Raw genomic sequence first — 13,060 nt, 5'->3', positions numbered from 1 at the left:
AGAGTGACGAGGAAAACATTCTGTTTAAAAAGGGCTTGGGGAAATACTTGAACCTATTTACACTAGTTCATACACACACACACGCACCCACACACACACACTTAATCTACAAAATAATTTCAAGTGAAAAAATAAAACAAAGAAAAATATCTGGGCTGGGTGCAGTGGCTCACACAATTTTGGAGGCCAGGGTGTGTGGGCTGTTTGAGCCCAGGAGCTCAAGACCAGCCTGGACAACACAGGGAGACCCCATCTCTACAAAAATTAGCCAGGTGTGGTGGCGCACACCCGCAGTCTCAGCTACTTGGGAGACTGAAGTGGGAGGATCGATTGAGCCAGGGAGGTCAAGGCTGAAGTGAGTTTTGATCACACCACTGCACTCCAGCTTGGGTGACAGGGTAAGACCCTATCTCAAAAATTTAAAAAAAGAAAATTATCTGCCAACTTGGGATGAATGCAGAGGCAGAAAGCTCTAGAAACATGTATTAGGAGCAACTGCTTTTGACTCAAGAAACCAATAGGTTGGATTCAAATCTGAACTTCACTGGGCAGAGGAAAATTTCAAAGGTAAAATATTCAATTCTTAATGTTTGTTTAAGAACATTTTTTTCCCTATCTTGAGGACTAGGAAAATCTAACTTGTTAAATTAGGTTCCTCTGTTTAAGATTTGTCCAATAGTGAGCCGTATTCTGACCTATTTCAAAAGCCCCAAATTATTAAAACATTTCCTTAAGACATAGATTAGAACAAGAATCCTTTCCCTATGCTGGAGTTTACTTACGAATTGAGAAGTAGAATAGTGTTTATGTACAGTTTTGCCTAAGATTTTATTTTATAAGACATTTTACAAGGGAAATAAATTTGGAATTTTTATTTTTATTTAACCTTTGCAGTCTAAAAAAGAGCTTTAATATTTTTCACATTCTATTGAATGATTTTTAATATCAGTATCCCCAAGATAAGATCTTTACTTTCCTTTACTTGTGAAAATGCTAGTTCACAATCACAGGCCCTCAGAAGTTCGGGTATATGTCCACCATGGAAAAATAGAATTTTTTTTATTTTGAGACAGAGTCTCACTCTGTCAACCATGCTAGAGTGCAGTGACCTGATCTCGGCTCACTGCAACCTCCGTCTCCTGGGTTCAAGTGATTTTCATGCCTCAGCCTCCCGAGTAGCTAGAATTGCAGTCTTGTGCCACCATGCCCAGCTAATTTTTATATTTTTAGTAGAGACGGGGTTTTGCCATGTTGGCCAGGCTGGTCTCAAACTCCTAGGCTCAAGTGATCGTCCCACTTTGGCCTCCGAAAGTGCTGGGATTACAGGTGTGGGTCACCGCACCTGGCCAAGAGAATAATTTTTAAATGCAACTTTCCCTATCAAGCCTCTGTAGGTGATGCCCCTGTGGATTTGGTTTACAATTTCTGTGCTTCAGATTAATTCAAAGAACTCATCTTGTGGTAACTGATGAACAAGGCAGGAGTGGGTCAGAAATACCAAATGCTGAAGGGAGTTAAAGGAGGATTTTACCTTTTGAATTTCTTGCGCTTTCTCAATATTTTTGCTTTTCTGCTGCAACATCTTTTCAACATTATGAAGCCCATTGTTAATTTCTTCTATTTTTCTCCTCATTGCATATGACGGTGAGCTTTCTAAGACTTTATTGCTAATCTGTAAAAGAGAGAAAGATGCATTTGGCTTAGAGAGGTTGTCCGCATTTTATTCATAGGTTCAAACAACAAAAGTGGTAGTCACTCTGTTTTAACTTGTAAAAATCTTTTAAGGGCTGGGGGAAAAAATTCTGACAAATGCATTAATGAGAAGGTGGATAGGAAGACTAATAACCAGCAGGTGTGTTTACCTTTTAAATCTCATCTTAAATAAAATAAAAATTGGTTTAATGTAATCTAACATGTATTACAGATATATGCTGTGTTGGGCAAAACTACTGAGTGGATTGTGTGAAACATCCCCATATGGATCAAATGATATAAAAGAATTCCTGGGGGATAAATGATTTTTATACAATCTTTCCATTTTATGAGAGAATCCTCTGCATAGATCTGTTTTCAATAAAACCAAACTTACTCTCAAGCTGACTTTTTAAAAAAAAATGTAATTCCATAGTATTCATTTGGGTAAAACAATCTTCTAAACGGAGCTATTTCTTGAGGATGCACAGAGCTTAATTATTCTCTGTGTAACCATTTATAGATGTTTTCCCAGCCATCAGAAACTTAGCTCTGAACACTGTAATTTTTTTTTTATCTAAACGATTCTCTTAAAAAGAAACAAAAAAAACCTTGAGCTAGGAAAGATAATAAATGAATGTTGAATGTATCACTTTCCAAATACCTGACTGGTGTGCGTTCTTGTTTTGCTATTTGATAAGGCTTTCTCCAAGCAGCTCCTAAATAACCAAATAATACTTTATGCTTTTGTATAATCCTTTGTTTTGTAAATTAAAAAAAACCAACACTCTATCTGTGTAACCACTGAGACTAAAATCATCCTATGCAGACAGTATACAGATGCTGAAACTGTAACACAGACTAAATGACTTGCTACAGTCATATGCCAAGGAAGTAGCTGAACTTGTCCCAAGAAGCCCCCAAGTCCCTAGATTAAGTCCCAGGCTCTATTCACAATATCAGGCCTTGATACTTTTATATCATGTCTTTATTCCCCAGACCATACTGTAGTCAATATTATTAGAAAAAAAAATCCCACTTTGGTTCCATATTAGTTTTTCATGGCTGGCTGTGTCACAAATTACCCCAAGAAAAGTTTTCTGATATTCTGAGCACTTATTCTCCTGGCAGAAATGTATACCATTTAGATACATTAGGACGGATCATGATTTAGGAAACATATGTAGCCATTTGAATCACACACAATGTTACTATGTCTGTCCCCGGGATCCTTGAACTTCCTTTAGCCGCATCACGCAATAAAAATTAGTTGCTGTTTGTTACAAATATACAGGGTCATAGCGGAAATTTTCTACCTTGAATTTGAACGACTGATTTTGATTATTAATTTACTCTGCTAGGAGTTTCATAAGTATTCATGGGGATAACATTTAGTTTCTCTCAAAACATTTAGTATTTTCCTAAAATAAAATCAATAGTAACGAGACCCTTGAGAAAGTACGAAATAGGTTTTCTTGTGTGTTAACTAAAAAAGATTTGTTATAAATATACATTAAGAGTTTACATGCTTTTTACATGTGAGATTTTCCTCAGAAATCTGTTATAGAATTAATGACATATTCTAGCAATTAAGTTTGAAATCTGAATTTTTTTGTGTTTAAGATCTATTTTATTTATCAAATTGTAAGTATTCTAGGCAAAAAAAAAAAAAAAAAAAAAAAAATCCTTCTGTGGATACCAGACCAAACAGAATTTTCTTCTGTTTGATATGGGCTGTCTTTTTACAATCTAATAAAAATATCTTGCTAAGCTCCTATGTTTGTAGTATTATAAAATATTTTCCACCTTTTCTTCAAATCTGGACTTTCAGGTATAAAGATTTGCTCAGGTACTTTTCATGAGAATTCTGTCAACATCATTATTAGACAGACACTACATACTAAGTGCTATTCCTAGTGAGTTGTGAAATTTGTATTCTTATTGCCTTAGTTGTAATGTCAAAATGTTTCAAAGAATGTATTTTAAAGTAAAGTATTAACATCCAAAATGTTCAAGTGGTTATACAGTGGTTGTACAAAAGTAAACAAAACCAGTAAAAAATATTATATAACTGTACTATAAAATGCAAGAGAAGAATAAGCATTTTGACAATTAAATATATATAAATCATCGAATTCTGTTATCTTATGTTGCATATTTAGAGCATCTTTATCTTGGCATTCAATAGACAAGATGGTCACTTAACTCTTAAAAGCAGTCATAGCTGAAATCCTGGCAAATGGAATTTGACATTAAATGATATTTTCCTCGATAGTCATTCAGCTCCATAAATAATAACAGTAGTACAGACATTATTATTACCTTCTCATCTATGTCTTCTAAAGCTTTTCTGCATTCTTCCACCTGGGATTCAATCTCTGCAGGGACTATGGTGTACATTTCAGAATACTTGATTCGCAGTTTTTCCATAATATTCTCAAAAGTTTGTTTCCCTTTCTTAAGGATGCTCTGAAGCTCCTAAAAACATTAAGAGAGTTGCAATACTCACAAGACTGGGGGAAAAGTTGAACTCTAAAAAGTGAAAGCAGCCTTCCAACACATCCCTATGATTTAAAGGAGTGCAGTTTGCATGACAAAACCCCACTGGTGATACAAGCTGATTAAGCCGGAGAGATACTCAGTTTAGTCAGATGATGCTTTCTAATTTGTAAGAATTAAACTTGATATCTCTTCATAGTGTCACACCATTATCTAGAAAAGACATTACAACACCCCCTGCTTCTAAAGTACCTTTAGGATTTAATTGTATCTCCATTGCAGTCCTGATCTAAAAAGCTGCAAGCAGAAAAAAAAAAAAAAGTTTCAAAGAAGTTTTTTGTTGTTGTTTTAACGTGTTGCTATTTCTACTTCTTCCTCCATTATCATCACAATGATTCAAGGCCACTAAAAGCCCCACGCTTGGAGCAGAAGTGTCTACTTTCATGTAATTAGACAGCCCTGCAGAGCTCAACTTCTTTCAAAAGGGAGGGTTCCAGTTCCATACAAATGTAGGTTTTTAGGAGATAAAAGAAACCTGAACAAATAGTCTATTGGTTGTGGCCTAGAAACCAAATCTGATCTACCTTCTCCTGCAGTAATTATAACGGAGAAACTCATTTGTTTGGGAAAGTTTCCCAAAGATCAAGTGGAAAAATACTTCTTGACTTGACTGTGGCTTTTTGTTGTTTGTTTTGTTTTTACAGTAGCTGTTCAGTAGCATTATTTGTGTTCATGGATTGAGTCACTGTACTGAAGAATGATTACAATTTTAAATGACTCTATAATGTGTCATTGTTTTCCTTTTCTTAATCCTCAGCAGAGGACAAATCTAGAGAAAGTTAGAAAACAATGCCATTCAAAGATGGGGTTTAAGAAGTGTCATCCCATTTTATCTACCCCTAGTACAGGCTTTCATTCAGAGGTACACTTAGAAGGCTTCCCCATGAAGACTGCTTCTTTACTTTCCAATATAATAACCAAAAGTTCTGTTTAGACAGCATGTGACTTTTTCTTTTTTTTGAGATGGAGCCAGGCTGGATTGCAGTGGCACGATCTCGGCTTACTACAACCACCGCCTACTGGGTCCAAGTGATTCTCCTGCCTCAGCATCCCAGTAGCTGGGATTATAGGCACACGCTACCGCGCCTGGCTAATTTTTGTATTTTTAGAGAGATGGGGTTTCCCCATGTTGGTCAGGCTGGTCTTGACCCCCTGACCCCAAGTGATCTGCCTGCCTGGGCCTCCCAAAGTGCTGGGATTATAGGTGTGAGCCACCGTGTCCGGCCAACAAGTGACTTTTGAATAAACTTCCAAACATCCTTTTGGGCTGTCACTATTGGACTGGAATGAAAGAGGAGATTATTCTGAAGAAATGAGATTCCAGATGACCTGTAGGGTGTACATAGCCCCTATCAGAGACAAGCCACCATGTCCTACTAAAGGAGTAACCTAACATGCTACTTAAGAGTGGTCTGAGGCCCTTGTTCACCAAACACACTGGAAACATAGTTGAAAGAAGGCTGCTTGGTCCAGAGTGGCCTACCTTCCAGCCTTGTTTCAACTCTGTTCTCTGCTCTCCAGCCACAATGATCTTCTCCCTTGGTTCTGCCCACGCCATGCCACAGGGCCTTTGCCTATGCCTCTCTCTCCCTAGACCGCTCCCCCAAACCCAGCCACTGAGTTATCTCTACCCCAAGGACTTTGGATACAAGACTGTGGGCCTATACCTTCCACATTCACTAATTCATTCCTCACTTACCTCAAATTGTTCTGACTTTTCTGGGTGATCCTGGAATGCCATATTTTGGAATGAAGCTGTGGTCTGTTGAAACAAATTCTTCAACGCAATTATCTCTTTTGTGAAGGAATGTCTATCTTGGATTTCAGTCTGCACTAATTCTTTATTTTTTTGAACTTTCTGAAGAAGCCTAAAAGAGAACATCAAAATATAATTGTTTCTTTATCCTGCTCTTCTGTGAAACAGTTTTATTGTAACAATTAATGAAATGCTGGAATAGCTCCTAAAGGATGGTTATCTCCTCTAAGAAAAAAAGTAACAATTTTCAATAATGGATGTACCACATATACAAACAGGTACAAAATCTATCACTTAATCAAAAACCTCTCCAAATCTTTGGCCTCAAATACTCTCTTTTCACACATTACATTGTAACTGACATCTCTGTCCTCTCTTTTTCTCCCTGTAATCCTTGAGCTCAAATGAAAATGACTTAGAGATGTGAATGGAATCACGGTGGGCTCTTGGGGACAGACAACCCCACTGGCCTTCTTCTCTTAAGCTGACCCATTTTGCTATGGATGCAGCAAATATCAGAAGAGGCACTGAAGTGGGTAAAATCTTTCCTGAGGGTTATTTGGTAAGTATCTATGATATTGTGATATAATAAATATATACTTGATCTCTGCTCTAGTTCCTGAGACAGAGCTCTTAATACCCTTGTAGATACAAGTGCTAGCTAGGAGAGTCTTTTGTTCTAATACTTGATTTTTGACCAGTTCCTGACACAGAGCTCGTAAGCCCTTTGTAATTTCCTGAGTGATAGGAGCATCTTTAGTTCTAAGGAGGCAACTCTAGATGGGATCCAGAGTAGCCTCAGGATGAGGGCTGGTTGCCAGGGGAACCAACTATGTAATTAAAAGGTTGAACTTTCAGTACCACCCCTACCTCCAACACACACCCCCAACCTCTGGGGGAGGGGACAGAAGCTGAAGGTTGAGCTGATCGCCAATGGCCAGTTATATAATCAATCATGACTACATAATGAAGTCTCCATAAAAAAACCCAAAAGACAGGGCTCGGAGAGCTTCTGGATTGCTGAAAGCCTGGGGGTTCCACCACCCAGAGAGAGCAGGGAAGCCCCAGGCCCCTTCCTATATCGTGCCTTAGGCACCTCTTCCATCTGGCTGTTCATCTTCATTATATCCTTTATTAATAAAGTGGTAAACATGAGTAAAATGTTTTCTTGAGTTCTGTGAGCCACTCTAGCAAATTAATTGAACCCAAGAAAGGTATCAAAGGATCCCTTGATTTATAGCCTATCAGCCAGAAGTGTACCAGCGGGGCGCAGTGGCTCATGCTTGTAATCCCAGCACTGTGGGAGGCCGAGGCAGGCAGATGACCTGAGGTCAGGCATTCGAGACCACCCTGGGCAACATGGTGAAACCCCTCCTCTACTAAAAATACAAAGAATTAGCCGGGTGTGGTGGCACATGCCTGTAATCCCAGCTACTCAGGAGGCTGAGGCAGGAGAATCGCTTGAACCCAGGAAGCAGAGGTTGCAGTGGGCCGAGATCATGCCACTGTACTCCAGCCTAGGCGACAGAGCAAGACTCTGTCTCAAAAAAAAAAAAAAAAAAGGAGAAGTATAGGTAGCAACCCACTACTTATGATTGGCATCTGAAGTAGAGGTCCTCTGGTGGGATGGATTGAGCCCCTAGCCTGTGTGATCTGATGCTGTCTCCGGGTGGATAGTGTGAGAAATGAATTGGTGTCCACTGGAGAACTGCCTGATGTGTGGGGAACCCCCACAACCAACATGGTGTCAGAAGTGCTTTGTTGCATGGTGTGTAACGGTAGAGAGAAAAAAGTTTGCTTTTTCTTCAGAGCACCTCTAGCCATAAAACTAGTACATTCTTTGACCCAGTGATTCTACTTCTCACTATCTTTCTCAATGAATTAGTCACAGATGAAAACATAGATTCTGGCATAAGAATATTCACTGCAGTGTCGTTATGAAAATTAAAAAAATAATTTAAAGGTTCCTTATTAGGGGCTTGGTTTAATACATTATGGCATACCTACATGGTAGAATATTATACAGCTAGTTACATTTTTTATTTTTATTTTTTGAGATGGAGTTTTTCAGGCTGGAGTGCAATAGCATGATCTCAGTTCACTGCAACCTCTGCCTCTTGGGTTCAAGTGATTCTCCTCCCTCAGCCTCCTGAGTAGCTGGGATTATAGGCATGCACCACGATGCCTGGCTAATTTTTTGTATTTTTAGTAGAGACGGGCTTTTACCATGTTGACTAGGCCAGTCTCAAACTCCTGACCTCAGGTGATCCATTCACCTTGGCCTCCCAAAGTGCTGGGATTACAGGCGTGAGCCACCATGCTCAGCCACAGCTAGTTACGTTTTAAAAGAACATTTAATGGCATAGGAAGGCAAACATGATTTGCTGGTAAATTACTCAGCAGAATCCAAAACAGTACAAGTATTTTGATCTCAATTTATTTAAAAATAAAATCATAGTAAAAAAGGAGAAAAAAAATGATCGGCAGTGGTAATTGCTGAGTGGTGACATTAAGGTAGATTTTTATATTAATTTTTGTAATTTTCACATTTTCTGAATTTCCTTTTTTTTTTTTTTGAGACAGAGTCTCACTCTGTCACCCAGGCTGGAGTGCGGTGGCGTGATCTCGGCTCACTGCAAGCTCTGCCTTCTGGGTTCATGCCATTCTCCTGCCTCAGCCTCCCGAGTAGCTGGGACTACAGGTGCCTGCAACCACGCCCGGCTAATTTTTTGTATTTTTAGTGGAGACGGGGTTTCACCGTGTTAGCCAGGATGGTCTTGATCTCCTGACCTCGTGATCTGCCCGCCTCAGCCTCCCAAAGTGCTGGGATTATAGGAGTGAGCCACCGCGACCGGCCTGAATTTCCTATAATGAATATGCATTACTAAACTAGAAAAAGGGCAAAAACAAACAAACAACAACAAAAAAAAACCCCACAAATGATAAAAAAAAGGACTTACGGAATCCTTTTTTATCCTTATAATCCTTCCATAAATCCTTATAAAAAAGGATTAATGGAAGGACATTCACCCTTATTAATACCAGGATGGAAAATGTGTGCTTAATTACAGTTACTAATCTGTTCCGTCTCTTTTTACACCTATCAGTGTTGTCTCACCTCAATTCTATTGTATCATTTGCCATTATTCTATACTTTCAGATTTTCTAAATTTTGAGTCATAATTGTCAAGCACATGTCCTTAATAGTTTTTCATAAATCTTACTTGTTGCATCGTTCTTGCATAGAAGTAATTTCTTGAAATGCTGGAACAGCTTCCACAGCCCCTGAGCTTTCAGGAACATTCTGGATACTTCTGATGCGCTGAAGAAGTAGAGTCAGTAACAACTGCTGCTTCTCCACGTTCTCTCCATATTGGCATAAACAGTCTAGCAGCTCAGAGAGTTCCTCTGTGGTGGCTGCCTCTTTTGTTTTGGAAATTTCAGGGAGTTCTTCCTGAAGATTATCTAAAATAATTGCTTCTCGTTCAATCTAATTAAAAAAACAAAAAGAACTAAAATAAGTAAAATATACAATTACATTTCAGGACCTGAAGTAGCCATAATTTTTGTATGCTCTCTCTTCAAAGGGTTCCTAGTGCCATATCCTAGCCTGTTTTCCTATAGCTTGGAATATTAATCCTCTACTATCAGAATCCCATAATGCCCAGCTATTGCTCATGTAGATGTGTGACTGAAATGGAGTATTGCTGTTGTGGGCCGAAGGAAATGCTGTTGAATATCTTCATAAATAATGTATTTCTCCTTCAGATTTCAGTTGGATAAAGCAACATTTCTCCTGAGATAAGCACATGAGCTCCACCAAACTGCTTTCACTAAGTATAAGAGGTTGGGCAACTATTGGATATGGAAATTTTTTCTGCTGGTCTCTTTTCTTCCACTTCCAATCCCTAGATGCTAAAAAAGTAAGTCCAGCAGATTCTCATTACCCTGACACACAACAAAGGTAAAGCAGCCAGAATTACCAAACCAGTGAAGTATTTATCAATAATGGTGTACACAGAACTCAGAAATACATAACCTATTACATCACATATCTAGAAACTGGGAGTTCCACCAGCCCTGAACTCAACTAAGATGTAGAAAAAAGTCTCAAAGGCCCCTGAATCAGGTCATTCTTATGCCTCCCCTCGAATCCCCTGGCCCACTCCTCGGCTGCAGTACTCATTTATCAAATCCTGCCTCAGTGATGGTTAACTCTCCTGCTCCATGTTCAAACACAGCCATGGATCTTGCAATCATGACATTACAGGATATCACTCCAGTCATCTATGTTTATGATATCATGCTAACTGAAATGGTGAGGACCTGAATGTCCAGTCAGACATGCCAGAGGGTGAGAAACAAAGCCTGTGAAAATTCAAGAGCCCCAGTATCAGGGGTCCAGTGGCCTGGGGCATGCCAGGACTTCTCCTCTAAGATAAAGGTCAAGTTGTTCAATCTTATAACTCTACCACTAAGAAAGAGACACAGCACTGAACAGATCTTTTGGGGTCTGGGAGGCAGTATATGCTATCCTTGGGATTACTGCTCAGATGCATTTAACAGAATGCTGCCACTGTTGAGAGGGGCCTGGGGAAAAAGCACCGCAGCAGGGTCGGGCTGTGGTATAAGCTGCCCTGTTGTTTGGGCTGTATGAATCAGTTGGGTACCCAATAACTAGAATACATGGATGCAGATGTAGTCTGGCCACTGTCCAAGAGACCCAGGTGTGCAATGGGTGCTTCTCATCACCTCAAACCTAAATTCAGTTGAATCAGAAGTCCTACTTCTTTGCCAGAGAGCTACACTTACACCAGGAAATGAGATAAGGGTTCCATTGCATCATTTTGTGTCCCCCTGCTGGAAACTAGCATGCAAATAAAGAAATTGCTACATCAACGGGGGAATTGTACATCTAGGGTTTCCAATGTGCATCAGGGTTGAAAAAACTGTGTCTGTAATCCAGGATTTAATGGGGCACTTCTTGGTGCTTACACACCAGAAATGGGCAGATTTAACTTGATAATAACCAGAAATGGGCAGCTGTAGCAACCACGATCCAGTAAGAGTAAAAAGACTAAAGACTCAGACCTTTCCTGTTTCAGCTCCCCTCGTCTCCCACTCCTGCTCCCTGGGATCACTTTCGAAAATAAACTACCATTTGCAAGCCTCAGTCCCAAGCTCTGGTGTCCACTGTGAAGTTGGTAAGTGATTGAGAAGGGGGAATACAAGAGGGAGAACAATTTTTTTTTTTTGTCACCCAGGCTGGAGTGCAGTGGCGTGATTTCGGCTCACTGTAACCTCCACCTCCTAGGTTCAAGCAATTCTCTGCCTCAGCCTGCCGAGTAGCTGAGATTACAGGCACCCACCACCATGCCTGGCTAATTTTTTTGTATTTTTAGTAGAGACAGGGTTTCACCATCTTGGCCAGGCTGGTCTTGAACTCCTGACCTCGTTATCCACTCGCCTTGGCCACCCAAAGTTCTGGGATTACAGGCATGAGCCACCGCTCCTGGCCACAATTTTTATTAGGACAATAATTTTACCCCAAAGCCAGGCAATTCTTCAACTCGGGAATGAATAAACAAACTGTATTACACCCACCCAAAGCAATACTACTCAGGAATAAGGAGAAACGAACTACTAATACAAGCAGCAGCAAGAATTTCAAGTGCATTATGCTTAGTGAAAAAAAGCAAACTCAAAAGGCCACAAACTGTAAGTAGTCCATCGATGTGACATTCTGGAAATGGAAATACTACGGGAACAGAAACAGATTAATGGTTCCAGGGGCTGGAGGTTACGGAAGGCATTGACCACAAAGATGAACAAGGGAAACTTCTAGGGTGACAGGATTGTCTTAAACCTTGATTTTGTTGGTGATCATGTGACCGTGTGCACTTGTCAGAACAACGTACTTTACACTAAAAAGTGTGAAGACAGCCCTAGAATCAGTAAAATAGTTGCCAAAAAGCCTGTGCATTCACTTTTCCACCTAGAAGAGGCTTTGCAATACCTTGATGATTTTCCTTAGACACGGGATCCTAATAAAATTGGTTATAAAACTTTAAGGTTCACGGTCAATTGTAAAGTCCGGTCTAGAAAGGGAGAAGGACCCATAGTTGCATCATAAGCAAATCCAGTGAAGGAGGCCAAAAAACCCAGAACCAGCAGAAAAGAGTGCCAACAAAGAAATGACTGTTGGTGCAAGTGGAAGAAGCCGGCCTCACATCTCCAATTATCTTTGACAATGTGACGTTCTTCTAGCACATTATGATCATCGAAGCATAAAATGATGACTCTGAATAACACAAGTGAATAGTTATAGTAAAGAGATTCTGTTTAAGAAAACAGGGAGGTAAAATTTTAGGGGGACACAAGTTCTATCAAAATTTAAATTTAGTTTTTAATTTGTAAACTTACAAACAGACATTTAATTTTTTAAAAAGCCTACTGATATAAACTGTTCATTTCATAAAGACTGGATTATTATGTTACTACAGATGATATGTTTAAAGTAGAAATTCACTTTGTCATATATAAAAGCACCAATCATGCTAACAGAAGCTTACATGTATGGGCTGTTAGATGATGTACTTTTTATTGAATGGATAAAAGCTACACTAAAATCTTATATCAATTTGATGTATGTAAATATCATGTAAGTTGACAGATATAATGGCTAAGCACCAGAGTCTAAGTTTGAATCTTCTTCTACTCCTTGTGAATTTGAGCAAGTTACTCAGTCTCACTGTGTCTCACTTTCCTCATCTACAAAGTAAGGATAATAAAAATATCCTCACAGAATTCTTGAACAGTGCTCTGAACTATTCTGTCACACAATAATTGCTCAATTTATTAGGTGTTTTTATTATTGTTATTACAGGGAAGCATATTTTTTGCTTGTGCTACTCTGAAAAACATTTTGTTAGCAGATTTTGTCAAATGCTTATGTGAATAATTAGAAAGTTCTATATGAATGGAGTCTGAATTAATAACACATAATTGCAAATGGGTATATAGCAATAATGTGATAAAATAAAAAGAGCGAAA

The 13,060-nt window shown here is 39.2% G+C and overlaps 1 protein-coding gene across 2 annotated transcripts in view; it reads right to left on the bottom strand.

Annotated features, from left to right (window-relative positions):
- The window catches only part of SYNE2 (spectrin repeat containing nuclear envelope protein 2), a 376,334-nt gene that overhangs the window by 147,134 nt on the left and 216,140 nt on the right, over positions 1-13,060 (bottom strand). For both annotated transcript variants that reach the window (XM_030811980.1, XM_030811985.1), the window contains exons 52-55: positions 9,232-9,497; positions 5,951-6,119; positions 4,015-4,170; positions 1,532-1,672 (exon numbers count right to left, since the gene is read on the bottom strand). In XM_030811980.1, coding sequence (XP_030667840.1) covers positions 1,532-1,672; positions 4,015-4,170; positions 5,951-6,119; positions 9,232-9,497 — 732 coding nt within the window. The remainder of the gene's footprint in view (positions 1-1,531; positions 1,673-4,014; positions 4,171-5,950; positions 6,120-9,231; positions 9,498-13,060) is intronic.

Source organism: Nomascus leucogenys, chromosome 1a, assembly GCF_006542625.1.
Source record: "Nomascus leucogenys isolate Asia chromosome 1a, Asia_NLE_v1, whole genome shotgun sequence".
In the NCBI taxonomy this organism is placed as follows: Eukaryota; Metazoa; Chordata; class Mammalia; order Primates; family Hylobatidae; genus Nomascus; species Nomascus leucogenys.
This window is presented reverse-complemented; position numbering and strand designations above follow the sequence as displayed.